The 27893-nt window shown below is 35.9% G+C and overlaps 4 protein-coding genes across 11 annotated transcripts; 1 reads left to right on the plus strand and 3 right to left on the minus strand.

Annotated features, from left to right (window-relative positions):
* Positions 1 to 152: 152 nt before the first annotated feature.
* LOC112513202 (uncharacterized protein At2g33490-like) lies at positions 153 to 11852 on the minus strand. 8 transcript variants are annotated; one of them, XM_025119387.1, is made up of 16 exons: positions 11751 to 11848; positions 11446 to 11633; positions 11246 to 11305; positions 10770 to 11144; positions 10488 to 10684; positions 7827 to 7911; positions 7292 to 7364; positions 6607 to 6681; positions 5706 to 5767; positions 5559 to 5627; positions 3958 to 3986; positions 3679 to 3886; positions 2311 to 2547; positions 1970 to 2014; positions 514 to 1487; positions 153 to 302 (listed from the first exon to the last, which is right to left on the minus strand). In XM_025119387.1, the coding sequence occupies exons 1-15, from the start codon at positions 11815 to 11817 to the stop codon at positions 600 to 602; spliced, it is 2658 nt and encodes an 885-aa protein (XP_024975155.1). In that variant the 5' UTR covers positions 11818 to 11848; the 3' UTR covers positions 153 to 302; positions 514 to 599. The 8 variants fall into 8 exon arrangements, with proteins under 8 accessions (XP_024975155.1, XP_024975163.1, XP_024975162.1 ...); XM_025119388.1 differs by having other exon boundaries at positions 154 to 302; positions 11446 to 11630; positions 11751 to 11852; XM_025119391.1 differs by having other exon boundaries at positions 154 to 302; positions 11446 to 11624.
* Positions 11853 to 12662: 810 nt separating this feature from the next.
* LOC112513531 (probable protein S-acyltransferase 7) lies at positions 12663 to 18403 on the minus strand. The gene is made up of 5 exons (XM_025119821.1): positions 18016 to 18403; positions 17127 to 17309; positions 14396 to 14689; positions 13453 to 13686; positions 12663 to 13329 (listed from the first exon to the last, which is right to left on the minus strand). Exons 1-5 carry the CDS (start codon positions 18115 to 18117, stop codon positions 12811 to 12813), a joined length of 1332 nt encoding a protein of 443 aa, XP_024975589.1. The 5' UTR covers positions 18118 to 18403; the 3' UTR covers positions 12663 to 12810.
* Positions 18404 to 18920: 517 nt separating this feature from the next.
* LOC112513356 lies at positions 18921 to 22142 on the minus strand. Its single transcript, XM_025119592.1, has 7 exons — positions 21855 to 22142; positions 20800 to 20962; positions 20346 to 20546; positions 20028 to 20270; positions 19787 to 19934; positions 19446 to 19674; positions 18921 to 19354 (listed from the first exon to the last, which is right to left on the minus strand). Exons 1-7 carry the CDS (start codon positions 22129 to 22131, stop codon positions 19032 to 19034), a joined length of 1584 nt encoding a protein of 527 aa, XP_024975360.1. The 5' UTR covers positions 22132 to 22142; the 3' UTR covers positions 18921 to 19031.
* Positions 22143 to 23663: 1521 nt separating this feature from the next.
* LOC112513073 (exocyst complex component EXO70B1) lies at positions 23664 to 25529 on the plus strand. The gene has a single exon (XM_025119197.1). It carries the CDS (start codon positions 23664 to 23666, stop codon positions 25503 to 25505), a length of 1842 nt encoding a protein of 613 aa, XP_024974965.1. The 3' UTR covers positions 25506 to 25529.
* The last annotated feature ends 2364 nt before the right edge of the window (positions 25530 to 27893 follow it).

Consider the following 27893-nt stretch of genomic DNA (forward strand, 5'->3'; position numbering starts at 1 on the left):
TTTCAAAGTCAACTAAAAACCCACCCATTATCACAAGTCATTAGCATCCCAGTCATATAGTATTAACAACACTAAAAACAAACATCATGTTTTGTTAGATGTTAGATATTTAAAAAATATAAACCACTACGATGCGACACAATCAACTAAATTGAAAAAAAATAAAACATATGATGACCAAAATCCACAATATTTGGGTCGTGTAGATCGTATTTACGGACCTCTACTGACAAGCAAGAGCAAAAAGGAAGCAATAACCTAAACGAATATGCTCAGCAAACAGTCCGGAAATCAGTCTCAACCTGCATCAACAAAGAATCAAGAATGAGAAGGCAACACCACCAACAGTCTCCATTCCATCTGCACTATATTAAAAGCGAAATGTTTTAAGTTAAATGCATGCAACTTCAAGCCCATCTCCTAGATCAGCTTTCCCAAATTACTAGATTTTGACCTCTAGAAGGGGCAGGGAGAGATAACTTGATATGAATAGCAAATAGGGTACTCAAGTACCTTTGACGGGTCTGCATGAGGTGCTACTTCTTGATAGCAGCTTGATATCTAAAAGCTAAAAGGGTGCGACTAGCAGAGAAGCTTCTTCAGGTTTCACTGTTACTTGAAGGGATGTTCACATGTAATGCCATCTCCCTCTGGTTGCTTGAGGGTATGGAAAAACTTCGGGGAACAACTAGAGGAGGGGGTGGAAGCGGAGCGCAAGTTGATGTTAGCATAGCCCTTTTATATGGTGGAGAAATCTCTTGATTCTTGGAAAATAAGGGTGCTGAATGTCCAGTCATACCACCAGAAAAAACAACGGGCTTCGAGAAGGGTAAACCACTAGGAGGCCTAGGAAGCTCATGAAGCTCACTTATTTTTGGAGAAGATATAGGGGGAGGTGAAGCACTACGAGATACGTTTGGTGACAAACTTGGCTGAGAAACCGGGACACGAAAGGGTGGCTGAGGAAGCTCAGTAGAGGTAATGGGCCCGCTATTTGATGCAATCTTAAAAGAAAATTGCTTGCTTGGTGGTAATGGACCAGAGTAAGATTGCCTTTTCCCTACTTCACCATCACTTCTGATATGAGTATCCCGCTGTGAGAGCGAAAATCTTCCAGCTGAAGGAGCAGGTAACTGGATGGACGGATTGATACTGTTACCATCTTTTATCATAGACTGGGCCTTTGAGGTAGAAGCAGATGTCAACATGTTATCATCACCAATACGTCTTCCATGGTCCACTGGCAATGGCTGTTGCAAACTTTGAAATGGACTGGAATAAGAAACAGATGTAGAGGGTCTTGAAATTGGATTCCTGGCATCTACAGCCGGAGGAGGTAGCACATAAGAGTAAAACTTCCGTGAGGGTTGCGTTTCCTTTGGCCTTTCAGACGCATCAATCTTCTCTGGGAATAAAGGAGCTGAATAGCTGCTCACTCTAGTTTGCCTACCAAAAAGCTGCTCCCCTTGATGGTTATTCTTATTTACCTGCAGAAAGCAAGGATAATATAATATTTCAAAGGATCAGTCAGAACTAATTCACATGCCCAACCACAAAAGATTAGAAATGAGAAAATTAGAAAATCATAAGCATATAAATAAGAAGTTCAACAACAGCAATTAAGCACTTCCAAAAATTGCAACAGAAAGCTATTTAAATATGAAGGATCACCCATCCCTGATGAGCCTTGGTTAAACAGCATTAGCCTAGAAAGTCATTCAATAGCGAGTTTCAAAGAGGTACCAAGTTCAAGAAACTCTGTTTGGTCAGCTTTGGTTTAGTGGGTGCACATCAAATACATGGGAAGAGATGAAAGCATATAAGTAAATGAAAAGCTAAGGTAAGCCTTGGAACATCTATTAGCTAGGGAATTTCAGTGTTAATAAGTAGCAGTGGATGAATCTCTTTTCGTATGGATTCTCATAATTAAAAGTTTCAAGGAGAACACTGAAAGTTGATCATGTCTTACCTCTGCATCTTCTAAATTTGAACCTTGAAGATCTATCCGGTCCAGCTGAAAAAAAATAATAATAAAAGTAAAATTACTACAGCATAACAAAGAAGGCTATTTTAGTGACCAACAAGTGTGCCAGATATGGCTATCCAAATGGTTGGCAATTAGAGGTGGCTACAAATATTCCACATACAGAGATGACCATGTTTAACAGATATTAAAATGTCAAGAACAAATACTAAAGAGTGTACAAGTATATAAAACATCATTGAAAATGTACAAGTTACATCTCATGCTCCAAGGTGTGGCTGAAGTATGGCACAAGCGGCATATGCTCATTTATGCACAAAACTTACCTCCATTGGATTTTGTGAGGTGCCATCATCATCAATCCCTTGTTTCTTCTGTCTATAATCAAAACTCAGTTCCCCATCGTCTGTGCTTTCATATCCACTCATAGGTTCACCTTCCCGGGACTCCGAGTTACATAGTCCAGTAAGTTGATAATCAATGTGATGCTTTTCGGCAACATTTCGTATGCAAGGTTCAACAGCTTCAAGGGTTTTAAGTCCATTGCGAAAGAAACTCAACTGCTTCAAAGGATTAGAAAGAAACCCAAAATCAAATTCTTGTCCTCACCACAAGGACCAATAGAGAAGCACAAATTTTAAGGCCTGGCCCCGCCTTTAGAAAACAGGCCTGTTCGCAAGCCGCTTTTCCAATTTATTTGGATAATGTTTATTGTGTTCATTGGGATAACATACCAGATACGGCTTTGATAGAGTGAATAAATCTGCCACTTCTTGGAATCTCTCTTTTAGATCGATGACCTTAGTTAATCCTATAATTCATATTAGCATCAAGTACCCTTTTTTGCTTTGTGTAATTTTTTATCCTTGTATGAATATAAATTTTATCGTAATAATAATTAAGCAACACTTCATTGATTCCGTCTACCTTATTATTTTATTTAGATTTTCTGATTCTTCATTCAATTATGACGTAAATGAAATGTGAAATTCTTGATTTTGGCCTGATGTTCAATAATTTTACCATTGTTTTATTGAATACATTAGGTATAAAAAAGTAAAAAGAAATGTGATTGGGCAGGACAATGATGGTCTGATACTGATGGACGTGGACTAAATAACTGATGAAGAAATGAGGTAAGATGCCTCAAATCCCCCCTCAGCTCTGCAAACACTTGGCAATCAAGTATTACTGTCTATTATAAAATTCATTTGAATAATATATATTAATCTTTGGCTAACTTTATGGGTTAATGTTTAACCTTTCGGGCCAACAATTTTTTGTTTTAACATTGTGAGCAACTAACCTTGTCTAACACTTTGGGCTAATGTTTTAACAATTTTGGAATAACGATTTAAGATTTTTGGATTACAACAACTATTGCACAATTTACTCAAAAAATACCCCAAAATATTTTATTATTAGTAAAAAATATAAAGAGAACTAAAAAATACATACAAAATGACAATCAAAACAAAATCGGTCCTACAATAGCCTAAGGCCCAGTCCTAATCAGTCACAATGTCTGTCCTCAATCGGGATTTTGTAAGAGTTTCAGAGAAAAAAGGACCAGTGGGATTAACTTGTGCTAGAAACTGGTTCTACTGGGTAATGAATACGCCCATTTGCGTATCCTTAATGAGGGTCAGAAATAGTGACATATAAACTGGTCATTATGGGTAAAAAGATATAACCTGTGCGGCATGATGGCGAGCAGCTTGTGTTAAAAGACTGCGACATTGTCCCTCCTTCAGTGATTTTACCCGAAATACACACAGTCTAGTCACTTCATCATATTCGTCTTGAGCTTCTTTTAGTTTTTGTGCAATAGAACTTTCAACTTTTCCAGTTCTCAATTGTCCCTTTTCTCTGTGTTGTGTCATCATGTATTCAAACGCCTCTCTGGAAATTTGCACTCAGTCATAAAGCTTTACTTCAATGACCAGGTTTACAATAGAACAAAAAAAATCTACCTCTTTTCATCACATTGAAGTTTCATCTCCTGCACCAGTATCAGAGAAGCAAGATAAGTGTCCATACTACATTGCTAAATGATGATTATACAAGAATAGTCTCATGGTTATGCAAATACACATAAAAGTTACATCAACGCCTTGTTGGCTACACAAACTAAGGACACAAGTACGGGAGGAAAGTGAGGTGGAGGAAGAGTTTCATGCCAATTCAGATCATACAAGAAATGAAAAGGGTGAAGGTTTTGTATCTTAGTAGCAAAAGGAAGAAAGCCTTAATACAGAATGAGTATTACAAAGATAATTGTCAAGCACTCTCCATATTTTGTTTCATTCCTCTGAAGGACAGAGGTGTTACTGCCACACGGTTGAGCACTTGACCTCACTGCCATTGCTTTGAGATTTCTGAGCAGTAATATGTCGCTCATTTTTAATAGGAAACAACTAACCTTGGATGAAATTTGAAATTGGCAAAAGAAATAACTTAGTATGGATGTTAACATTTGTATTTTGACAGAATCATGCGAGGGCGGAAGTAACAGGGGATGTTCGATAACCAGGGTAACTCCAAGCCCACTATGTTATGAGATTTTTTTTTGATTAACCTGGATATCCAACCCGCTATATTATGAGCTTTGAGACAGCCGTGAAAAAAGATTCACCATTGAGTCAGCTTTTATGCAAAAACTTCACAATCAGTTTCATGATAATATCTATACGACCAGAAAAGTTCCTCCAAAAAAGCTATTTCCATTCCTTTTGAGAAAAATCAGCTTTTAGTTCATAGTTGAAGACAGCCCTTAGTGCATATGCATATACAAAGTAACCAGCGTGTCTGGTTTGACAGTCTCACATACCTTTGTTCCTTGGCCATAAACTATTTCTAATGGTTGGACAAAGAGATTACATTTCTCCAATTCATACCAAAAGAAGGTCCTACTTGACCACAGATTTGGCAACGGTTAAGACAATCAACCTCTATGCATTTACGTGCAAACGTAGGGGTTTCTAATTGTTGGGCACGGAGATTCATTTGGTATAAACTGTTGTTCTGTGTTCAGGTATATGACCCTGGAAGTTTGTTCAGCTACATAAACATTCCGGGTAACAGGCCCTCGCTAACCCTGAAACGTTTCACCAGGCTACATACATTTAAAAAGATTTAGATGAATGGACAATGTTATCATATATTAGGTTAACCTCCAGCAGCAACATTATAACAATTTTCATCATCCACTCATAGTTATCAACTCTGTCTAGAAAAGTGTGGTTGAGAACCTGTTCTAGACCAAAAATCAAACAAACAAAGTATGTCCCACCCGCAGGTGGGATCTGGGAGGGGTAAGATGTATGCAGACCTGGCCTCTACTCAAAAGAGTAGAGCGGCTATTTCTGTCAAAACCTGTTCTAAACCATGAAAGTAGTTTATAGAGATTGCATCCTCAGTCACATGTATTGTACATGATCAGAACCATGAAAAATCCACAAGAGTACTACCAAAACACTAGAATAATTAACAGCCTAAAGATATTGCTAAAGTGATGAAGATAAACAGATAACATAAGTTAACTACAAGGGTATAGGTCACCAAAAAGACAAACCTCCACTTTCCGTAGCTCACTGAGGAGAGACTCCGATGGGTTAGTAATCGTCACAACTACAGAAGAACGCTGACATTGAGAAAGAAATGAGTCACTGCTCTTTAACAGGTCAACTTATGCAGCTACACTACGAAAAAGAACACTTACATAAGTATCTGCAATTTTCTGAAGGTCCAATTGCATATTCCCCAAAGTTGATAGGACTTTTCCTGCATTGAATGGAAATGTCTCAACGAAGTTCACAATCAAATATTGTAAAAAGGCCAAAATGTAATTACTGAGTATCAAAAAGCAGTTGAGAAGAAATGTGCATGAGTTACCATCTGTGCATAGACAAATAAAAACAAAATAATGGTGGTTGTGGGAGTCTGGGAGAATATCATAGTGGGAACAGAACAGATGGTAGTTATGCAGACCATACCCAGTTGCTTGATTTCTACATAGTTCTGTGGTTGATTACTAAACTGGCATATCACAAAGCATATGTTCATTAGACTGTTGCTGACCCATTTTATCATCAAGTGGTTTCCTCCTTTTGTTCAGAATCAAAATATTACAAATTCACCTAATAGTTTACAGCCTTAGTTATGTATCTATCACTTAAGTTATAATACTACTACAACTTGAAGCCTCCAATTTAGCAGCTTTCCCCCTGCCAACCAGGCTTGTGTCCGGGTTACTTACAGGACCCAAAGGCTATCTTGAATTGCTTCTAGACTTCTCTGAACCAGCCCCAGATGCTCCTTTTTTTCAAAAAACTCAAGGCAGATGTCAAACATCAACTCTGAAGAACAAAATCATAGTTACATGTACAAATTACAGACTCATGCACATCTGAGATTCAACAGATTTCAACATGCACTTTCTACATATGAAAATTTATATTTTCTCCTTGTCATTGGACTGGTTTTTGTAGACATGATTAACAAATACCATCATCTGCTCTGAATTCAGGTCTCAACCATGTCATCAGCTCATATTAAAGTGACTAAACAGAGCAAGCAATTCTGAGAACATCTAAGCAGGGTTTGACAAACAATTCTAATACCACTTTCACGATCAGTGTCCGCAGCAGTTTTCCCCAGCAAACAGTTCCCCATTTCCTTTAGAGACTCCGAAAATTCTGAGAAACAAATATTCATGAGATTTCTTCAGTTGCATATCCAAAAAAAGAGAATACAAGTAATTGATTATTATTCATATGAGACCAAAACTTCATGAAAGATCATCACCCAACATGGGAAATGCAGTTGTATGTATCAGGTCAACATAATTAACAAGAAACCATCCAATGTAGGATGCTTCGAGCCGAATGAGTGTAGCAAACATAGATAAATAACATTTTTATATGAGTGCAGAGTAAGTAAATTGTATTTCTGAAAGATTTAACAATTTTATAGAGGCAGCACCATTATGAGAAGTTGTTTTTTCAGTCAAGCTTCCACAACAACAATAGGAACATCTAAGCAAGGCCTGATAGTGCAAGTACGGTTTAATTACTACTAGCCAGCTTGGAAGAAAACAGCCTACAATATGCTGTTACCATAAGCATTCTGAATAACTTCCAAATCAAAAGTCAATCAACCAGTTACTGTCCCCAACTGCATCACATTCTAGAAGGACGATTGCAGGTTAATGTCAATAATTCCTAAGACCTCTATTTCACTTTGATTGATACCAACTTTGATGCAGCAAAATAGGGCATTTTTAGACAAACCAAGCCATACAATTACCATAAATACTATTTGCCGTTGCAGCAGCTGCAGATAGTAAGCCATCATAGCAGTTTCTCATATCTTGCATATCCTGTAAAGCCAGAAAAAAAAAACATAATCGTAGAACCAAAATGAGGTTCTAAAGAAGGAAAAACAAGAGAACATGAAGCAACTTCTCATAATGGTGGTTCCTAGCAGCATTGCTTCTGAGTCATCCATGGCAACTTAAAACATTTGGTTTGCAACATGCCATGTCAAAGCAGTGACCTTGAATCATCCGAAAACCTTTTAACTTTCCGGTGCTTTTCCTATCCGCAATCATAGTCTATTGATGGGTCATTTTAAACTAGATTGGACCCTTGTTAACTCCTGAAGTCTAGCTTTTTGGTGTATATTTGTAAAGAGGGGAGGGGGGTTATTGTAAAACAGTAGAAAGCACATTGCACGGTTATACTTGAGAATGAAAGACGAAATAGAGATGTCATTAACGTAAAACCCTAATACCCTTGATTGAGACTGGAAAAGTGAAGGTTAAGAAAGAAAAAGGCACTACCTTGGAAGCCTGAGCAAGCTCATCTAAATGGGCGGAAGGCTGATGATCCTTCTTCTCCTTCCCGTCGCTCTTGTGCAACGATAGTCTGCGGCCAAACTTCTCCAGTGACGACTTCATTTAAAGAATAATAAATATATATGTATGTACAGAGCAGAGCAGAGCAGAGCAGAGAGACGAAACGTGTATGGAATTGCAGAGAAAAAGGATCGGCGAGAGAGAAGAGGAGGGGGTTGTCGGCGTCGATGGATTTTGGTAAAGGAAGTCGCCGTTGGTTAATAATTTGTGGGTTCAAAGTTTGACCATGTTTCAGTTTCAGTTTCAGCTTCAGCTTCAACTTAACTTCATAATCACAAACATTTCATTTCACCACTTAGTTTTTTTTAAATGATAAATTGCAATAAAAAGTAATGTGTGATATTTAATTTATAATCTAAAAATACATTTGATAAAATCCTTTAAAAATTATTTTTTATACATAAAATATTATTTATTGATATATATTACTTAAAATTCAAGATTACAAATAAATTATACGTGACTACAACTTATTAAAACTTTATATTTGAATTCGTGTAATTAACTGTAGATAAACATAATTAAATACATGATAAGTATTTCATTTTAATTATAAAAAAATCTGAAATATAATTAGGATAATCATTGAGTTCTAACAAAATACTTAGGTATTAGCTTTATAAAAAAAATATTATTATACCAAAAATAAATTGTTTCGTTATATTAAACTTAAAAAAAATTATATTATGTTATTTTTTTAAAAAAATTTATGATATATTCAGATTTATATTTTTATTTAAAAATGAAAATATTATCGCTTTCTTAAAACCAAATAAAATCGTATTTTGACATCGATAGATATAAGAATAAACGGAATATTAAGATCGATATGTATTTCGTTGCATTGTACGAATACCTTTCTAGTTTTAAGAAAATACGAGTGATGTTTTTTTGAAAATTTTAAGAAATTAAAAAAGACAAATTGTAGTTTTCTTGAAAATTCTAAAAGACAGACGTTTTAAAGGTTAATATACAAGTTATAAAGCCAAATTCCTATAATCCTATTCCCCTCCGCAACTTCATCCCCCAACCCATCTTCATATTTAAAATCAAAATCATTTTTAATATCTAAATTAAACTACACACTTTATGTTCTTATAGTTAATTATTTAATTATGTATTTTTTATAAATTCTAAATTTGTTAAAACAAAATATAGATTCAATTTATGATTTTAAATAATTAGTGTAGATAATATGAATAAAACATGTCCTAATTAATTAATATCTTTTTCAAAAATCATTTAACACATATTTATTATCTATAAAACAAAATAAACATAAGTTATAATTTGTATATAACTTAGGGCATCTCCAATGGATGATACTCTACCAGAGTGTCATGGACTGCCACATCAGCATTCCACTCACCATACAACTTTATCATTTTATACCCACACTCCATAATACTCCAATGAGTTTAATGGATTTCCACATCATATATATATATATATATATGTATGTATATATATATATATTATCTATAAATATAATTTCACCAACAAATTTAAAAATCTACTAAAAACAAGGAATAATACATTAAAATGAAAATGAAACGAAATTAAAATACATTTAATAAAATTAATGTAATATCTTATTAATGTAATGTATTTTGAAATTAATGTAATGTTTTATTAATTATGTTGTTTTTATAAATTAAGAAAAATAAAATTAAAAATTAATTTATTGATTAATAAATATCATATTATAGTGTGTATATATGTATATAATATCATAATTAAATCCTTACAAATTTAATTATAAAAGAAAAAATAAATTAGTGGGTCCCATTGACCTCCCCATGATGCATACAATGGCCATTAACCTCCCTTCACAATGCATGATGCATATAATGGCTCCCATTAACCTCCTCATTAACCTCCATTGGAGATGCTCTTATACAAAAAAAGTAGAGGTGACATGAACCTTGTATAATGTGATATAACAATGTGATATAACAAGTGCATTCTTGAATCCACTAGTTTCAAACTTGTCACTCAAATATGGTTTTATACATGTACGATAGGATATTTAAATAATGTAACCTTAAAACAATATTTAAGAATTTAAAGGAATAAGAAAAATAAAACTTAACTTGTAATTCAAGATTTACATATTTCCTTGGACTCTTTTTCTGGGAAAGAAATCAAGAAATACAACTTAAAATTCTACCAAACTCAAATAAAAATACAAGGCACAATGCACATAGGTAGAGGTATAGAGTTAAAAGATTAATAATTTTTTTATGAACCCAACATCCATCCATCCATCCATTAATTAAATTAAATTAAATGAATCAACCAAGACGTGTTTAATTAATTAATGTTGAATGAGTTGTGAAATGAATGTAAGCAGAAATGACAACTCGATCTTCTCTAAATCTGTGTTTTTGGCCTTCATATCTGCAACTGCATCTGTAATCTCTTGTACCAAATCAACAATCACACCTTCAACCCCCATAAGATATTGAACTTGCACAGCTTCTGGAACATTGCTGCATGCATGCATGAATGAATGTGTTCAAATACACATACATATATATTGTTTATTAATAAAAGCATGCATATATAACTAATTAATTAACTTACTTCAATTTCCCATAAGTAAGGAGAGATAGTTTGGAGTCTTTAATATCTCTAACAACCATCGGGTTTCCAAAAACACCCATTACTTCTGAAACTATTCCATCCAATCCACCCTGTATGGCCACCTTCTTGGCTTCTTCCAAAGAATTCATTCGCACATCATCAAAAACCTGGGTTCCTCCATTTGTCAAAAAGTAAACCTGTGGCAATTCATTTTCAATTAAAGAATTCCTAGGTAGAAGTAGAAGTAGAAATGAATGAAAGATATGTAATGAATATACTGACAGGGTATATATGCTGAAGCTTCTTCATAAGCAAGGCTGCATCAGGCTGGAAGGTTGAAAAAATGACAGGCCTTTGTTGGGCATTTTGAGACACGACTTTGAAGATGAGTTGAAGAAGATGGGTGAGATGGTGTTGCTGATATACGATATAATCATCAAACTTCAACTCAATGTTGAACCCCAAACAAGGGTTTACTTTTTGGAAAGCTTCTTGTAAGGTACAAGAATGATCATCTGCTTGGACATCCCACCCAACTATATTTCCATTTGTTCTCCGGAGCAAAGATTTCCCCACCTCTCCTACTTGTCGTTGAGGACCATAGCTAAAGAATTCTTGAAGCGTCAAATCAGTCACCCTCTTTTCAACTAGAATACCCTGAAATTAATTATATATAGATAGTATAATTAATTAAGATGTATGTATGTATGTATGTTAAATAAGTAACTAAGGTTAAAAGGAAGGTAATGAAGAGTTGCATTGTGTTGAGAGAGGATGAAATTGTCGTGGAAGATGATGGGGATGTCATCTTTGGTCACCTACAATTAATGAATGAATACAAGTTGAAAGTAAGTAAATATATAAATAAATAGTAAATGATTGGAATGAAGTGATGATATATATATATAAAAGAAAGGAGAAAGGAGAAAGGAGAAAGGAGAAAGGAAAAAGAAAAGACCTGAACGTCAAACTCAATGAAATCCAAAGGGTGATTGGCAGCGTTGTTGAAGGAAAGAATGGAGTTCTCTTTATAGGCTTTCATTCTGGTATCGGTGGAGTGTAAGAGGTTCATGCCATGACCTCTGTGTCCCACCACCATGAATTTCCTGTTCCCATCATCCAATCCTCCTTCTCCTGCTGCTGCTGCTAAGTTGAATACATACATATATATAAACACAAAGTAAGATTAATTAATACATACAAATTAAATGAAGATCATGAATATAGAAGAAGGGAGAAAGAAAGAAAGAAAGAAGAGAATACCGGAGGTAGGGAGAGGAGTGGCGTAAAGAGAGAAGGAAGGGGGGAGATGAACAACCGCCATTTTCATAAATAAAAAGAAAGATATTATATTATATGCATATTCTGGGGAGGGGAGGGGAGGGGAGGGGAGGGTATTTAAAGGAAGGAAGGGGGGAGGTGGCGGTGACTAGGACGGATATCATCACCTCCTCGAATATTCCCTTTCTCTTTTCCTTTTCCTTTCTCACACAACAAACAAAATTACTTGTTACAAATATTTATTTAATATTTCATATTTGTTTGTTTTCTATATAATATGTAATATGATTGGAAATAATATTATCAACTTGCTCCATTTCCTTCCATTATCAATCATATATATATATATATGAATTGAAATCTTCAGTTGTATAATTTATAGAAAATATGTCCCCTGCTCCTTTTTATTTATTTATTTATTGTCAAGGGATGAAACTCTGAATAATGCATACACGGTGGCAGGCCAAGCCTTATCAAAATTGCCACTGACAGACACGCCATGCTGATCTGGATCCACCCCAATTGCCATACTTTTTATACCCATTTTTTCTCCATCTCTCCCTTCTTATTGTTATTATTATCAGCTTTCACATTTCTCTCATGTCTTGTTGTTTTTAATTTTATTACACTCTCTCACCACTTTTTTTAATGGTTTTGTTCAAAGACATTTTTGCAATCTTTCGAACAACAAACAAGGACCATCTGCTAACCTTATTATCAATAATGAAATCAACCACATGACATGAGCATCTCCTGCTTTACAAATAACCAATTTCAAGCACCCAAACAAACTTTCTTCACATCTCCTACTCCTACTCCTACTACTAGTAGTAGTAGTCGTCGTAGTCGTCGTCGTGTCGTCAGTGTGTGTGTCTCTCTCATAAGAATAAGCAATTAATTCAATTCAACCACGAGTTTTTTAGGGTAGAATAAATAATGTACAAGCTAAGAGCAAACAGTCCACATACACGCTCAATAATACCACCCACAACAAAACAGTCTTACAAAACCACACCCACACCCAACCCTCCAACCCAACCTCTCACGACTTCGCTTCTGGAGGCCGAGAGCTCACTGCTGCCCCACCACTACTACTACCACCTCCACCCCCCACTCTCGATGCTAAAGCAACTACTTCAGGTGACATCTCCCAACTCCCGCTTTTCCTTCCCCAACTAGACCGCCTTGCATGTATGATGTTCGCACGATCCCCTTCATCCACCGTTGTTCTTATCTCCGGTGACAATTCACCCATTCCCACTTCTTTCATGTTTCCCCCTTCATTGTCACTCGCTTGTCCTTCTATCCCACCACCCCACACCGCCTTCCTTCCCATTTCAATGTCCTCCACAGCCTTCCCCATGTTTGGACTCACAAAACCGCCACCAACCGATCCTGATCGACCCCCAATCCCTCCTGCTTCTCTTGGCATGTACCCCCTAAATCTGTTCTTTGATGCAGGGATGCTAGTGCAAAATATCTCCCCAAAATTCTCTACCAATCCTTTGTTATATGGATTTGCTCGCCTGTCATACCGATATCTAAAGTTCTCGTATGTAGTCTGCAAATACAAACAACACCCGTCTTTAGCTACATCTAATCAAAATCAAGACCAACATCCTCAAATATATTTAAATTTCTTCTCATAAGCCAAAAAAAAAAAAAAAAAACTAGTGCCCATCACCTGATTAGTACTGATGAGATATAAATGAAAGGCAGTGAGGCCACCCACAAACCACACTGATATGAACGTGTAGACAATTAACACAATCGATGCAGGAGTCTTGATCATTGCTTTCCATAATGTTATGTCCTCCGAATCCATGATCCTCTTTACGTAGATCCAGCAGAAACTAAAAACATATATACATAGTAGAGTCGTGGAGAAGACAAACATGAAAAAGAACCGATAATTTCTCTGCAACCAGAAATAGTTAAAATATCAGATAAACCAGATCTTCAGCACATGAAAAGGTGTAAGCCACCCGAAAATGAAAAGATGAGTGGAGCATTGGCCACTAGTTAAAACATCTGAAGCAACAATTCGCACCGATTCTAAGTTGAAATATCACAAAGTTGTATTATCTGCGCTCATAAATTAGAGACACGTTCTGATTTATTTTTTTAACCAACTGACATGGTTCATTCTTAACTAAAATAATTTTAACATGTAGTACTTGTGATTTGATTAAGAACATGCTTGAATCCCTAAATTCTAGGACAAAACAAGATCTTCCTACTCATATCATGCCAGATTTCAGATTCTTACAACACTCTCAAAGAGTGCATTGAGATGCCAGGATAAGAACATCAGCTCCTCCAGGTTAATGATAGGAAGCTTGAAATGAGCTACTTTAAGATGCAAACAATTCACAATGATAGAGCATGAATAGAACAATCATAAAAATGCATTAATTGTGCTGTAAGAGCATAGCAATGCTTTGTACAAAGCTAGAAAAACAGAAGGACAAATTGCTAATACTAAAACCAAAACCCTAGGCCAAGTTTTTTTGTTTAGAGGCATACAGTATCAAATTAACAAATGAAATAGATGCTCAGTAACGAATTGCTCTCCTTCAGATGCAACCAAGGGCTAAAGGTAGGTTGGAGACAGAATGCAATCTTACCAGACCTATACACTGCCCAACCCAAGGGCAATGGTGATCAAATCGCTCAACACAATTGTTGCAGATAGAACAGTGTGAGCAGCGAGGCGGTCTATAAAGCATGCAGGTATCACAATATTTGATCTTCACAATTGCACCATTAACTTCAACTTCCTTAATACGAGGCAGCCGTAATTGTGGGGTTTGGGCGCTACCTTCGGTATTTCCATCAAAACCTTCTGGTTCTGGAGGATGTGCATTGCGAGGAATGATACCAGGATCCCTCCCGGAGGTTAAAAGAAGAAGCACTAAAACCTGGGACATTCATGTTCAAATATTCAAGATTGATATAAAGAAGGAATTGATGAAACTTGCATCACCAAATAAAGTATTTCAATACAAATTACGGATAAAAATTACATGATTGAGTTGATAGTGACCTACATAATAAGCTGCAATAAACAGACTAGTCATGGCTTACAAAATAACTTTGCAAGTGATGAATGATAGAATGCAGTAACACTAAGAAACTCCTGATTTGATGTTGTTCATGATGAAGATTTGCAACGTGAATTCAAGCAATCTAACTATTCACATAAAAATTGGCGATGGCGAGGTGGCACAATGCTATTCATGAAGGATTAACTTTACGGTATTTCAGTGGTAAATCTACCAAATTCACAACAGCATATGCAAAATGACGGAGATGAAAAGGGTGTTTGATTTCCCTTAATTGGGCAAACTGACATAATAGTGAATCTGTTGACATGTGAAGAAATATTGAGCACCAAGGGCCGAAAAACCGAAAGTATTCTCCAAGCAGTTTTACAACAGAAGCCCTTCAATTTTGACTAATTACCCTGTTAACTGAGATTTTATTTCATCTGCTTCATTTTCCTCTCAACCACACATGTACATCCATCTTCAGCTACCTTTGGGCCATTGCTTCTGTTCTATTTCACCCAGAGAAGTAATATTACTGAGAAGATAAATAAAAATTGGATTTGGGTTTTTATCGAGGGGATGAGGAGAAGGTGGGATGAACAATTGAGGTTGGACATGACGGCCTTAGACATCACCAAGGACATGACATCTGATAGTAGTGGTTGGATTTGAGACAGAGGACTAGAACAGTGGACTAGGTTATGGGGACTTATAGCTAGCATAGTTGGGCGGGAGGGAGGAGTTGGAGAACTTGGAGGTAGAGGGCTGGCATTTTAGGTTAGGGATGTGTCTTTTGGCCTTACTTGCTCCATATGTGTTGTATTACTCATTACTTTTGCTTCCTTACTTTTTTCGTGCTTCCTTCGCCATATGTTGGTCTCTATTCCTTCTATCTGTCAATAATCATACTCGTGGCAAGAAACTAGCTGTCAATAATCATACTCATGGCAATAAATTAGCTTCTATCAATGAACTAGTAGTTAGATATTCTAAACCATATCTAATAAGAAACCAACAAAATGAAGATCTTTTATCACATTTCTTGATTCAACAATGTCTTCGTATATTTTTGTAAGATGTGCCTTAAATCCAAGTGATGTGAGCATTTCTTGTTCATGCTATCGTGCCTTGCCATCATGCCACTGCCACAATCGCATGTCAATATCGCGACGAGGCACAGTGACGGGGTTTAGACTTCTTTTTTAGGGATTTTATCAATGTAGCTTCATCCTTACTTGTGGCTTTCTCTCCTAGACGAACAACATAGTTCTCTTCACCACTTTTGTTGTATTTCACAAGTGTAACATCAACAAAGTGACAGTGGATCGGTTATCAGCATCCTCCGTCTGTGATTTTTCCCTTTCTGTGCGTTCCACATAAAAATCTCCAGTGTCACTCTCTCCTTTGCATTACTTCCATTACTTGGGTTTGATTGCTGATTGTATATGAATATTAGTTGATATTTTTTGCATATTACAATCTTATTCCGCATTGACTATCAATATAAAACATCTGTTCATTGTTCGTGGTGATATTGTGAACTATTTTGACCTAGATTAGGTTTAATTACAATTTGGGGATTCTTAGTTTACAACATTTTTCCCATTAAACTAACAGAAATTCAATAAATGGCTATGGCAATTGTATGAGTACACAAAAATTTAGCATCAAAGGATTACTTTCCCTTGCTTCTCAGACTTGCGTGACAAATGTTTCCAACTAGGGTTTTATAGGCAAACACAATATTACCAAGGGGGAAACATCCAAGGTTGGAAATATTTTTGAGAATGATGTACAACTATCGAGTTTACTACTGGATGGTGATACCATATCTGCAAAATGACGAGGTATTTACTCAAATACACTAATGCATACTTTTTTAAACATCTTTCTTACTGTAGGTACTTTCTTATATAATTAAGGTGCTCTTATCTCTCCTGCTTAAACAGATGTCATACGGATAATCTGCTTGGCAACTTAATTAAAAAGGTTAAAAATCCCAAAAAGATTAGCATATGTTATGAGTCAAGATATAATGCAACTGTTGGTATCTAATAGAAAGCACCAAAAAGGTTAGCCATTTGCATAATCCCAGAGAATTTTGCAAGCCAGCCCTATGTAGGAGAACCGTCATGTAAAAATGTTTGTATTGCACGAGCAAGACTTGGGAATTAGTTACTAAAACTGCTTTTGCAATCATGATCACCCCAAGAAACAAGATCTCAGAGTAATTAGTTTTGTGAAAACTAAGGGAAAACTTACTCTTAAAAAGAACTCAGAAACCGTATTGAACAACAGAGGAACTTACATGAATTGTGAATAAAACAGCCACAACCATAACTGATACTCCCCAGTGGTCATCAAAGTCATACATCAACTTTCTAGCAACGAAAACACAAAAAACTGAAACAGGAGCTACGACGAGGAATATGGTCAGCACCAGTGATCTTACATCAGGTCCAAATACAAACCTACCCTGAAGGAAAAATATCTGCAATGCAACATAGATACATAAGTATAAACAGAGGCCCTGCACCAACCATCCATCTCCAGAAATGATTATTAGTCTCGAAAAGCTTAACTACACATAAGTCCAATCATGTCGCACATCCAAATGTAACATAAGTTCCAATGAGTCAGCAAAACTGACAACAAAATTCTCACAGCATTCCATAAAATTTCAACCTGACTATGTAGGTTGCCCCACAGGATATACGGCAGCTAGTTGTCTCTTAAATCGATTTGGTATTGTTATAATTTCTTCTGGGAATAATGATTGAGAGAGTCTCACTAATATTATTATCCATGATCACTTGATTTCATCTGAAAATTAAATTTTTCTATGATATGCTCCGCCAATCAAATTTCCATAAAGCCAGTAAAATGAATAAGAATCTCAATCAAACACCTTGGCAACACGAAAACAATAGTCAATAGGTAATAGATGATAATATTTTCTAGAATTTATTATTAAAAACAAAAGTCAAGCGATTAGGGTAGTCGCATCTCGTCTCGAGTAAAGACAAGAGAGTACCACGTAGGAATATTAACAACGGTTGAGGATAATAAGGAAGACGACTGCAACAAATTGTTATATGTACATATTTACTAAGAAGCAAGTCTCCATTAATGAGATTGATGAAACCATTTTGAGCAAAACGGGTTGATCCGTGGAGATGGAGCAAAAGAATACTTACATTGCTGCCTTTCCATGTCTGGTAAATTCTCAAGTTGTCCGACCCGTTTGTGGATCCAGACAAAGGATCGGAACGCTTGGGAGGAGGGACCACGTACATCATGTTTTTTTTCTGAATCTTTTGCTTTTGTGAATTTAAATCTGGAGTTGAGATCTTCTTCAGTAGTAGGTTAGAATGTAAATGTGCTCGAGATACAAGAAAGCATATAAAGCAGAGAAGACGATACTCCACCAATTCCAACAAGCAAATAGATAAATTAACAAAGAGAAAGAATGGAAAACAGTCGGAGTCCGACGAGAAGAAGGGGGGGTAGTTCAGTTCAGGGTTTGATTGGCCGACAAGCCATGAGAGGGAAGAAAAAAGGGAAAGGAAAAAGGAAGGGGTTTTGCGCGAGAGAGTGTTGAAGTGGGGGACTGTGTCTGTGTGCATATATATCTTTACAGGATGGATAGTCAAAAAGGCGACGTGGCGTGAACTTAGTGGCCACGTCATATTGTGCTGGGACCCCTTTCAGAAAACGACATTAATTTGATGTTACGTTTTTTTATTATCAAACGAGTTAAAAGTTGCTTTTATTTACCTTACCCCCTATCATTTAACACCTCAAGCAAATTAAAACCTTTTATTTACCACCATCATTTCATTTCACACCTTATCGAATCGAATTTACATACTATATACTATATACTATATACTATATACCATAGTAGTTGTTATTTACCACTTTATTTTATTTTCACCTCAATAAAATAACAACCTATATAAAACTTCACATCACAACAATAATTTAATTCTTATAAGAATACAGTGTTATTTATTTTTCCAATATCAATAATAAATAAACTAACAAAAAAAAAATCACTTCACACCAACTTCTTTAAAGTAGTACAAAAGATGTAAAATATATAACAATCAAAAGTCAAATGTATGAACAAAAAGCCATAATAACAGGTAACATAAATATTAAGAATTATATATGGTGCTTTGCTGATAACTAGTACTAGGGGAAACATATTTTATACTAGTGTAACAAATTTCCCTACTTCTTTCCTCGAGGTACAGAAAGAAAGAAGCTGATCTTCATCAAATGTACCAAATCCTGATAAGTGAATGCCATAAGCTTCCATCCTGTGGATATCTCGCTGAGTCGGAGATTGCCACATACCATCCCACCAACTTGGAGGTAGCAACGGTGTGTAAGCACATTGACTCGTCTGGTTTCCACAGCTCAACGGACCTGCAAATCGGTTCCACACATGCCCCCAACCTACTTGATTGCTCAATCCTTCTGAAATCAGACTACTTTGAAAGCTACTGAAGAACGAAAAATTCGAGTTACCTACAAAAAGTTCCCATCACAAATCCATTAGCTACAGAAACAACTCCATTTCTTTTCTAAATAGCAAGAGGTAAAAGGGACAAAACAATACCAGCTGAATTTGCAGCCGCCAGTGCTGCAATCAACTGCACGTAGGTTGTCCCGACACGCCTGTGGGCCCCAGAAACAACCGCATGTCTTGCACGTGATGCGAGAAAAAAGTCGACAAATGCAACCCATCTGGGTGCTGGCCCCCAATCCTTTGTTCTAAAATCTAAACTACGTAATCCATTTTGGCCAGATAATTCTCCTTCATAGCTTTCATAGTTGAAATGAACAACCTGCAAGAAACCACAAATAAATTACAAGGTACAATTCACAATTCAGGAGGACTTCATATCCTCCTCTTTTGGTGAAGTAACAAAAAATGAATAAGGAACTCCATAAAATCACCTCTGCATATCTATCAAAATTTGATTTCACATCCTCCACCAACGAGGGTGTGTCTGAAACCAAAACCAACCGCGGTCTGGAACCTAACTGTGCATTCTGCATGACTTTTCTTGTACAATCTAATGCTGCCTCCAATGCCCTCACAGACCTGAATACCAGATTTCATACATCAAACATAAAGGAAAAAAGAAAAGGATTGTTTCTAGTGTCGTAGAGTGTCTAAAAGCTGCATCCATGACACCTGTTCATAAGCATCCGCATGTGCAACGTAATATCAGGGTCTGACCCTCCACTAAGGACTGAATCTACAGCCTGCTTTACTTTTTCTGTAGGAGATATGAGAATTCTCATTAGCTCCCCAAATACATTGGGCCTATGATGGCTTTGGGGCTGCCCAAAGAGCTCCGAAGCAGCCTTTCTCATCTCAAAATGAACATTCTTTAGAAAGAATTGAGCTGCCACAGCATCAGTGGTATTCTGGAACCTGCCAACATGCTAAGATTAGATTTTGATCCAACAAACTTAATAAACAAGTAACAACTTATGGGATGTAATTTACCATATAATAGGCTCCTCCCACTCCCTCCAATTGCTACAGAGAACATTTGTCTTTGATGGCTTTTGAAAATCATCAATCCTCATAACCAGATGCCTGCCATAGGTGGTCAAACATCCATTTTGTCTCCATAGATGTTTGACTTCATTCAGGGAAAAAGCAGTAGTGGTATATGAGATATACTCCCCAAAAGGATATTTACCCCTGCAAATTAGCAATTACGTCAAGACTATATAGTTATATGGTCTATCTGCCATGTTGGATGATGCATATTCTTTCATCATAAAATAGATACTAGATTCATTTATATATGAAACCGAATAAGAGGGTAATAAATTCATTGAAGGTGCTGTGCCTCCTGGCCAAATAATGTCGTGTGGAATCTCTATATTGCACTGAAAAACATAATATCTGAATCTAAAGAAATATAGCAAGGATTGAGATAGAACCAATATGCCTGGTTTGTCCGATTATCAGTGACCGGTTCAACATTACACTCAAAGCTGCTGCCGTTAAGATCTTGTACATTTCATTTCCAAAACCTGCCTCTGATGCTTTTGCTATCACAAAACTTTGTTTGCAGAACTCCTCTGGAGGGAGACCTCGGATTCTAGCAGCACCTATTATAGAAAGCTAATCACATTACCACCAAGCTTTTGGGTAAAGCAAGTTTATCAAGTAATCTACTAAAACTATACAGGTTAGTGGTTACATTCTATTTCAATCACCTTGTATAATTATACCCATATGGATGGATGAATTTATAAAATTTGATCATGCTGCAAACATTCCATGAGAAACGTGGGGGTTTGCTATTCATACCCCCTACTCAGTACTCACTCACATACCACCTCATTTCTTACCCGTCTCACTCACATAGCCCCTACCCTATAGAAAGGGGGTATGAATAGAGTACACCTTCGCATAATGCAAAAGTTAATACTTTTTATCTTTCTTTTTTTTTTTTTTTTGTCAAAGCAGGACTATGGTTCATAACAACATATTCTATATAAAATATCATCCTATAATCGTGATATTCTTTAAACTCTAATAAATTAATGGCCATCCAATATGTGTGAGTTCTTTTATCAGAGAATATCAACAAATAATGCTACATTGTCAGCCGACTCACCATTCATTCCCATCAATGCTACTTAATGAAGCCCTTAGCTTTGGCCCTGGTCTTGTGGTAAGCTTTCACTTGTCAAAACTCCATGAGTTTTGGCGTTGATAGTTGAATTTTTCAATAAAATTCATAGAATTATACTTTTCACTTTTAAGTCTCGAATGGATTGGTTTTTACTTTGACAAGTGAATACAGTAGACGGATAGATATCATTCATGTAAATTCAAAAGTAGCAGGTTTTATGTTTCTAAAATTGGAAGTGGATGCTATGGAGACAATAACGTCATGTCAGAAAGTAGCAAGTGTTGAATTTACAGATTCAAAGGTAGCGTATTGCGTATATGAAATGAAATCCAATGAAATGAAAGGAAGTATAAATGTGATACCGTTAAGATGGAAGTGACGTCGGATGGTATTTCTAACCCGGAAAGTCTGCTCGAGAAATCCACCTCGGAAATCTTCGCCCATCTCTTCAACAGTAGCGCATGCTTTGGTGGTGGTTTGGGTAGGGTGGCGTTGGGGGATGTAGGATGTTGATGGATCGTCGAGGGAACGGAGAGTGAGGAGTAAGATGCCGATAGCGGTGAAAGTTGCAGATGCGAGGAGAAGGCATTGAAGGGACACCGGCTTTCTCCTTGATCTACCAAATAAGAGCAATCGCATCTTCACCGAGGAGCGGAGGGATGGAGGTTTGTGAAATGATGAGATGGGCCCCTAAAACATTATACACCCTCCTCCTTGAATTGGGAATTGGGAATTGGGAATTGGACATTGGAATTGTCGGTGGGGTGGCTATCTATCTATCTGTACTGTACAATGTTTTTCGCAAAATCGTGATCCTATTAAATAAATGTATTCTGTTTACTAATTTCATTTTTCATTTTTTATGTATAAACACAGCAAAATGTTTGATGGATTTGATTTTATTCTATAAATTTCAAAATCTTATACTTTGAAAATGTTTTAATTCATAGTTTCTTTTTATAAAATAAACAAACTTACTTCACCACTTCTCGGTGATAAATGATATTTCTTAATTATATATCAAATTACATACTAATAGGATGCTTAATATCCACATATTACTTTAATTATTTGATGGATTTGGATTTAGTTTGAGAAAGTAGAAAGAAAATAACAAAGTTTTTATTTATAACTTGTATGTATCTGCCAGCCAACAAGAGAAAAAAAAAAATCATTTTAATTTAAATGTTGGTTTTTGGTCTCATCCAAGAAACAACAAGGGCAAAAGACCCAAGCCTAGCCCACTTCAATGGTAAATCTCAGCCCAGAAAAAAAGCAAGAAATCAAGTCCATATTCCAGAAGCGGACGGCTTCTCTTGTGGCTATAGGCTATAGCCGCATCCCTTTCCGCCTCAACCACCCTTCAATTGATAATAATTGGAATGAAATTCTCAAAATAATTGGAATCTTCATGTTTGTTTGAGAAGAGAAGATGTAGCTTTTTTGAATTGGAATGAAATCAAAATAAATGACCAAAATACTCCTTTATTACCGTAGTGATATGGTGGTGTCAGCGGTATGCGTGGGTGGTATTGGAGGTAAGTGGGGGAGATTATGACAAGCGACACTAATGGCATGGTGGTGTGAATGAGTAACGGTAATAACATGGTAGTTGGTGGCGATTGTGACAACGTGGAGGCAGTGAAGTAGGATAGGGATAGGGTTAGGGAGTGAGTGGTGTTAGTTAAATTAAATGTAAATGGATGGAATTTAATATATTTTATTTATATATATGTTAATTAAAGATTAATAGTGTAATATTTGTATAAAATAAGTAAAACAAATAAAATGTGTTTTATAACAAGTGTCAAATAATGAAATAGGGACGTGGGGAGCACATAGGATGGTGGTGATCCACCAACTTAACCCAACCATTATCTACTTTAATATACAATAGGCAGCATTAGCAGAGTGAGCTTCATTAATTACTTTTATGTATTTATTTTAATTTTAAACCAACTTCCTTCTTCAATATATCATATTATTATATGAGATTTTATTTTTATGATGCAACAAGAGAATTAATGAGTACAAATTACAGGAATTAAAATTCTAACCATTCTCCACCATTTACGCTCTTCTTCTTCTCCACCATCTCCATTCTGCCTTTTCATTTTCATTTCCATTTCCATTTTCCTCCCAATCACCCAACAAATTAAACCTTAATTTCCATGGAGGCAGATCAAGATCCATCAAACCTCCACCTCCATGACGATACTCTCACCCAACAGATTGATCGATTCATCTCTTCCCATGATCCGCCTGATCACATATTGGAATCCGTTCAATGTTTTTCCCTTCTTTTTGATGAAGAGGTCGTTCAATACGAATCAGGTACCAAGAAATGGACTCTCCATGAAACCTCTTCTTTTCTAGTTTCCGTTGAACGCACATCCAAGCTTCTCCATTCTCTCTCCAGATTTCAATCTCAAGACGATTACGCCGCTGCCATAAACCAGATCAGTGGTATTCATCAACGTGCCATGTCGTTTATGGAGGACGAATTCAAGTCCATTCTCGATGATTACCAGACTTCACACGATCGAGATCAAAAGAATCTTGATGAAGCAGCCTCGTCTCCATCCGATGATCAACCTCAACCGGATGATCAACCCGTCGATGATAATTCTAAAGATAATTTTCTAGGATATTCAGACGACATGATATCAAATCTCAAGAAATTAGCCAAGGGATTGATAGGAGGAGGTCACCAGACAGAGTGTAGCGAATTATATTTCTTTGTTCGAAGAAATGCAATCGAACACAACTTGAAGCTTTTACCCTTTGAAAAGTTTTCAATCGACGAAATGCAGAAGATGCAGTGGGAGCCTATAGAGAAAGAGGTTTCTGCATGGACGAAGATGTTCAAAGACTTTACAACCTCGCTCCTCCCTAGCGAGCGGAGGCTGGTAGACGCCGTCTTCTCCTCCTCCTCCTCCGCAATCTCCGACAGCTTATTTGGTAACCTAGCACGAATTGTCCTATTTTACTTTCTCACTTTTGCGGAAGGCGTCATGATGACGAAGCGAGCCGCTGAGAAACTGTTCAAGTTTCTCGACATTTACGAGGCATTAAGAGACAGCATTCCACAAGTGGAGAAATATCTTTCTGATGACTGGTTACTCCAACTCAGATCCGTTGCCTCGTTGATTAATAACATGCTAGGGGATGCTATTTTCACCATTTTCGGAGAGCTTGAGAACTCGATCAAAGCAGATACAGGCAAAACGCCGGTTCCTGGCGGAGCAGTACATCCTCTAACTCGCTACACCATGAATTATCTGAAACTAGCCTGCGAGTACAGGGACACATTGCAGCAAGTATTCAGAGAGCATAAAAAGATCATAGATCGAGCGGACTCGGCCACAGGTTCGGATTGGGATCCGAGTTCTGAAGAGGTAACACAGAACGTTGATGAGGATCATGGATCGTCATTCCAATTGCAATTGGGCAGAGTGATGGATCTGTTGGATGCAAACCTGGAAGCAAAATCAAAGCTGTACAAAGATCCGTCGTTGAGCTTGATTTTCCTGATGAACAACGGACGATACATATTACAGAAGACAAAAGGAACGGGGGAGATGAGGAGCTTGATGGGAGATCCATGGGTGAGGAAACGGTCGTCGGATCTGAGGAGTTACCACACCAACTACAAGAGAGAAACATGGACAAAGCTGTTGCAGTGTCTGAGTCATGAAGGATTGAGCGTGAACGGGAAGGTGATGAAGCCGGTGCTGAAGGAGAGATTCAAGAGTTTCAACGCGATGTTCGACGAAATACATAGAACACAAAGCACATGGGTGGTGAGTGATGAACAGCTTCAGTCAGAACTGAGGGTGTCCATATCGGCGATAGTAATTCCGGCGTATAGGTCGTTCATGGGGAGGTTCAGTCAAGTGTTTACTCCGGGAAGGCAAACGGAGAAGTACATAAAATATCAGCCGGAAGATATAGAAACATGCATCGAAGAGCTGTTTGATGGGAATGCAGCTCAGCAAGGCAAGAAGAGATGATAAAATTAAATACCAAACACCAACATAATTAATATTGCCTGCAGCAGCTAACATGTATTTTATTTCTTTTTTCTTCTTCTTCTTTTTCTTTTTCTTTTTCTTTTTCTTTTTCTTTTAATTAATTGTGCAAAATCATCCGCTTCTTTTTTTAATTCCCAATTTCCATTTCTTTTTTAATATAATTCTTTGTTCACTTCATCCTTCTTTTTTTTTTTTTTTTTTAATATAATTGTGTAAGCTTAATTAAAATGTTTAATTACTTAACAATTAAACGTCATTTATATTAATGGAAGAGTACTATTAAAGGTTAATGGAATGGAACAAAATCGAATCCTAATATTTCAATTTGAAAATCAAAAAGGTATTTAAACTAAATTATTTGAACACATTAATTAAATACTAAAAGTTGAACTCTCTCCATACATGGTACGGAAATTAACGATAACATAAATATCAATATTCTAGCCAATGCTTATATGTTGCCAAAGAGTTGTCCTTTTCGAGTATAGTGCTACCTCTCTTCCAAAATAAATATTTACGATGAAAAGAAAGTCCAATAGAATTTATGAAAGATAAAACTTATTTTGAGATAAATTAAAATATAAATATAGATATTTATTTTAAGGCGCAATCTTGTCTTAAAAATTCCCAAGGCCTTTACATATAGTAATATATATATATATATATATATATATATATGGTATATTTTAAATGCAAGTATGTCCATTTGTACAATAATGCAACCCAATTAATTGAGATATTTATGAAAATGATGAGAGTTCATTTATTATTATTTGAATATTTATGGAAGATAACTATAGTTTATTAATTATGATCAATAGGTTATATTAAGAAACAATCGAAACTTTTATGAAATCACATATTCATCAAATTAAATGGACGGTCGAGATTGAGTTGTATTGGTTGTACAAATGTAAATGGTTGTACAAATATATATATATATATATATATATATATAGATAGATAGATAGATAGATAGAGAGAGAGGTGAGTTATTATGCAACCGTTCACATTTGTACAACTCAATCTCGAACGTCCATTTAATTTGATGAATATGTGATTTCATAAAAGTTTTGATTGTTTCCTAATATAAAATATTAATCATAATTAATAAACTCTAATCATCTTCCATAAATATTCAAATCATAATAAATGAACTGTCATCATTTCAATAGATATCACAATTGATTGGGTTGTATTGGTTGTAGAAATGAACATTGTTGCATTTGAAATATACTCTCTCTCTCTCTATATATCTATCTATCTATCTATATATATAGGGGCCTAGTCAAATGAGAATTAATTAGTTTGTGGTAACCGTGAGATCCAATCTCAATCACAAATCAATAGATAAGTTAGGAAATTTATAATTTTGGTAATTTTGAATTAAAATTTTAATGCAAGGATATTCTTGGTATTTTAAAACTCTCCTCTTCATCTCTCCGGGCACCGTCCTCCGGTGATACCACAATACAATGCATCATATATGTGATTGGGTATCACATTGAGGTCGTTTGTATGGTCGATCGAATATGTAACATAGTGATATCACAATACATCTTATATATGCTTAGGTATCACACTGTATCTTTTGTTTAACAGAGTCAATATTTTTAGGTATCACAGTAGTATCACCAGATGATGGTGGCCGAAGGAAGGAGAGATGAGAGAGGAGAGAGGAGATAAAATACCTAAAATGTCATTGCATTAAAATTTTAATTCAAAATTACCAAAATTATAAATCTTCTATTTTATCTATTGGTTTGTGATTGAAATTAGGTTTCACGGTTATTACAAACTAATCAGTTTCTTACTTGAATGAACCCCTACATATATATATATCATTTTTATTATTTTAAGGACACGTCCAAATAAAAAAGCTAAATACCGTGAGAAAGTAAGAAGATAAAATTCATATGTGACTGTATGTGCATGTGCATTGTATGGATAGTCATAGCATTAAAAATTCATTTGAAGATACATACGTGAACTCATGTGAGTAATTTTTAAGCGTCGGTTCACATATGAATTTTTAAATATATATTTTTTAGATTTTCAACAATTCACGTTTTAACCTTCCGTTAATCTTGTATTTATTATCTTATCATCATATTTGATATTCTTATTTGAAAACTTCGTGTCTAGCCATAATGAGTGTAAATGATGCGAGTCGAGCACAATTATTAATATACTCGACTTAAACTCGATAGTCATTTCTCAAACTCATACCCGACTCAAAAACTTGCAAATACTTAAACTCGACTCGAACACGATTACAAATTTTTTAACTTGAATTCGAGCTTGAACTCTTTTGAAGCTTAAACCAACTTGAATCAAACTCACCTATTGAAATTTATGAAATTTTAG

This window comes from Cynara cardunculus (assembly GCF_001531365.2).
Source record: "Cynara cardunculus var. scolymus isolate 2C chromosome LG 5, CcrdV1, whole genome shotgun sequence".
In the NCBI taxonomy this organism is placed as follows: Eukaryota; Viridiplantae; Streptophyta; class Magnoliopsida; order Asterales; family Asteraceae; genus Cynara; species Cynara cardunculus.

Coding starts and splice junctions, on each gene's coding strand:
- LOC112513356 (XM_025119592.1), bottom strand. CDS start 22,131: ATGCGATTGCTCTTATTTGGTAGATCAAGGAGAAAGCCGGTGTCCCTT. Junction 20,271..20,345: donor TGGGAGGAGCCTATTATATG/GTAAATTACATC, acceptor GCATGTTGGCAG/GTTCCAGAATACCACTGATG. Junction 19,355..19,445: donor GGCGGCTGCAAATTCAGCTG/GTATTGTTTTGT, acceptor AACTTTTTGTAG/GTAACTCGAATTTTTCGTTC.
- LOC112513202 (XM_025119387.1), bottom strand. CDS start 11,817: ATGAAAATGGCGGTTGTTCATCTCCCCCCTTCCTTCTCTCTTTACGCC. Junction 11,145..11,245: donor TCATCCTCTCTCAACACAAT/GCAACTCTTCAT, acceptor AATTAATTTCAG/GGTATTCTAGTTGAAAAGAG. Junction 3,987..5,558: donor GTGAGCTACGGAAAGTGGAG/GTTTGTCTTTTT, acceptor ATACTGGTGCAG/GAGATGAAACTTCAATGTGA.
- LOC112513073 (XM_025119197.1), top strand. CDS start 23,664: ATGGAGGCAGATCAAGATCCATCAAACCTCCACCTCCATGACGATACT.
- LOC112513531 (XM_025119821.1), bottom strand. CDS start 18,117: ATGATGTACGTGGTCCCTCCTCCCAAGCGTTCCGATCCTTTGTCTGGA. Junction 14,690..17,126: donor CTGTTTTATTCACAATTCAT/GTAAGTTCCTCT, acceptor TGAATGTCCCAG/GTTTTAGTGCTTCTTCTTTT. Junction 13,330..13,452: donor ATCTCATCAGTACTAATCAG/GTGATGGGCACT, acceptor TTGTATTTGCAG/ACTACATACGAGAACTTTAG.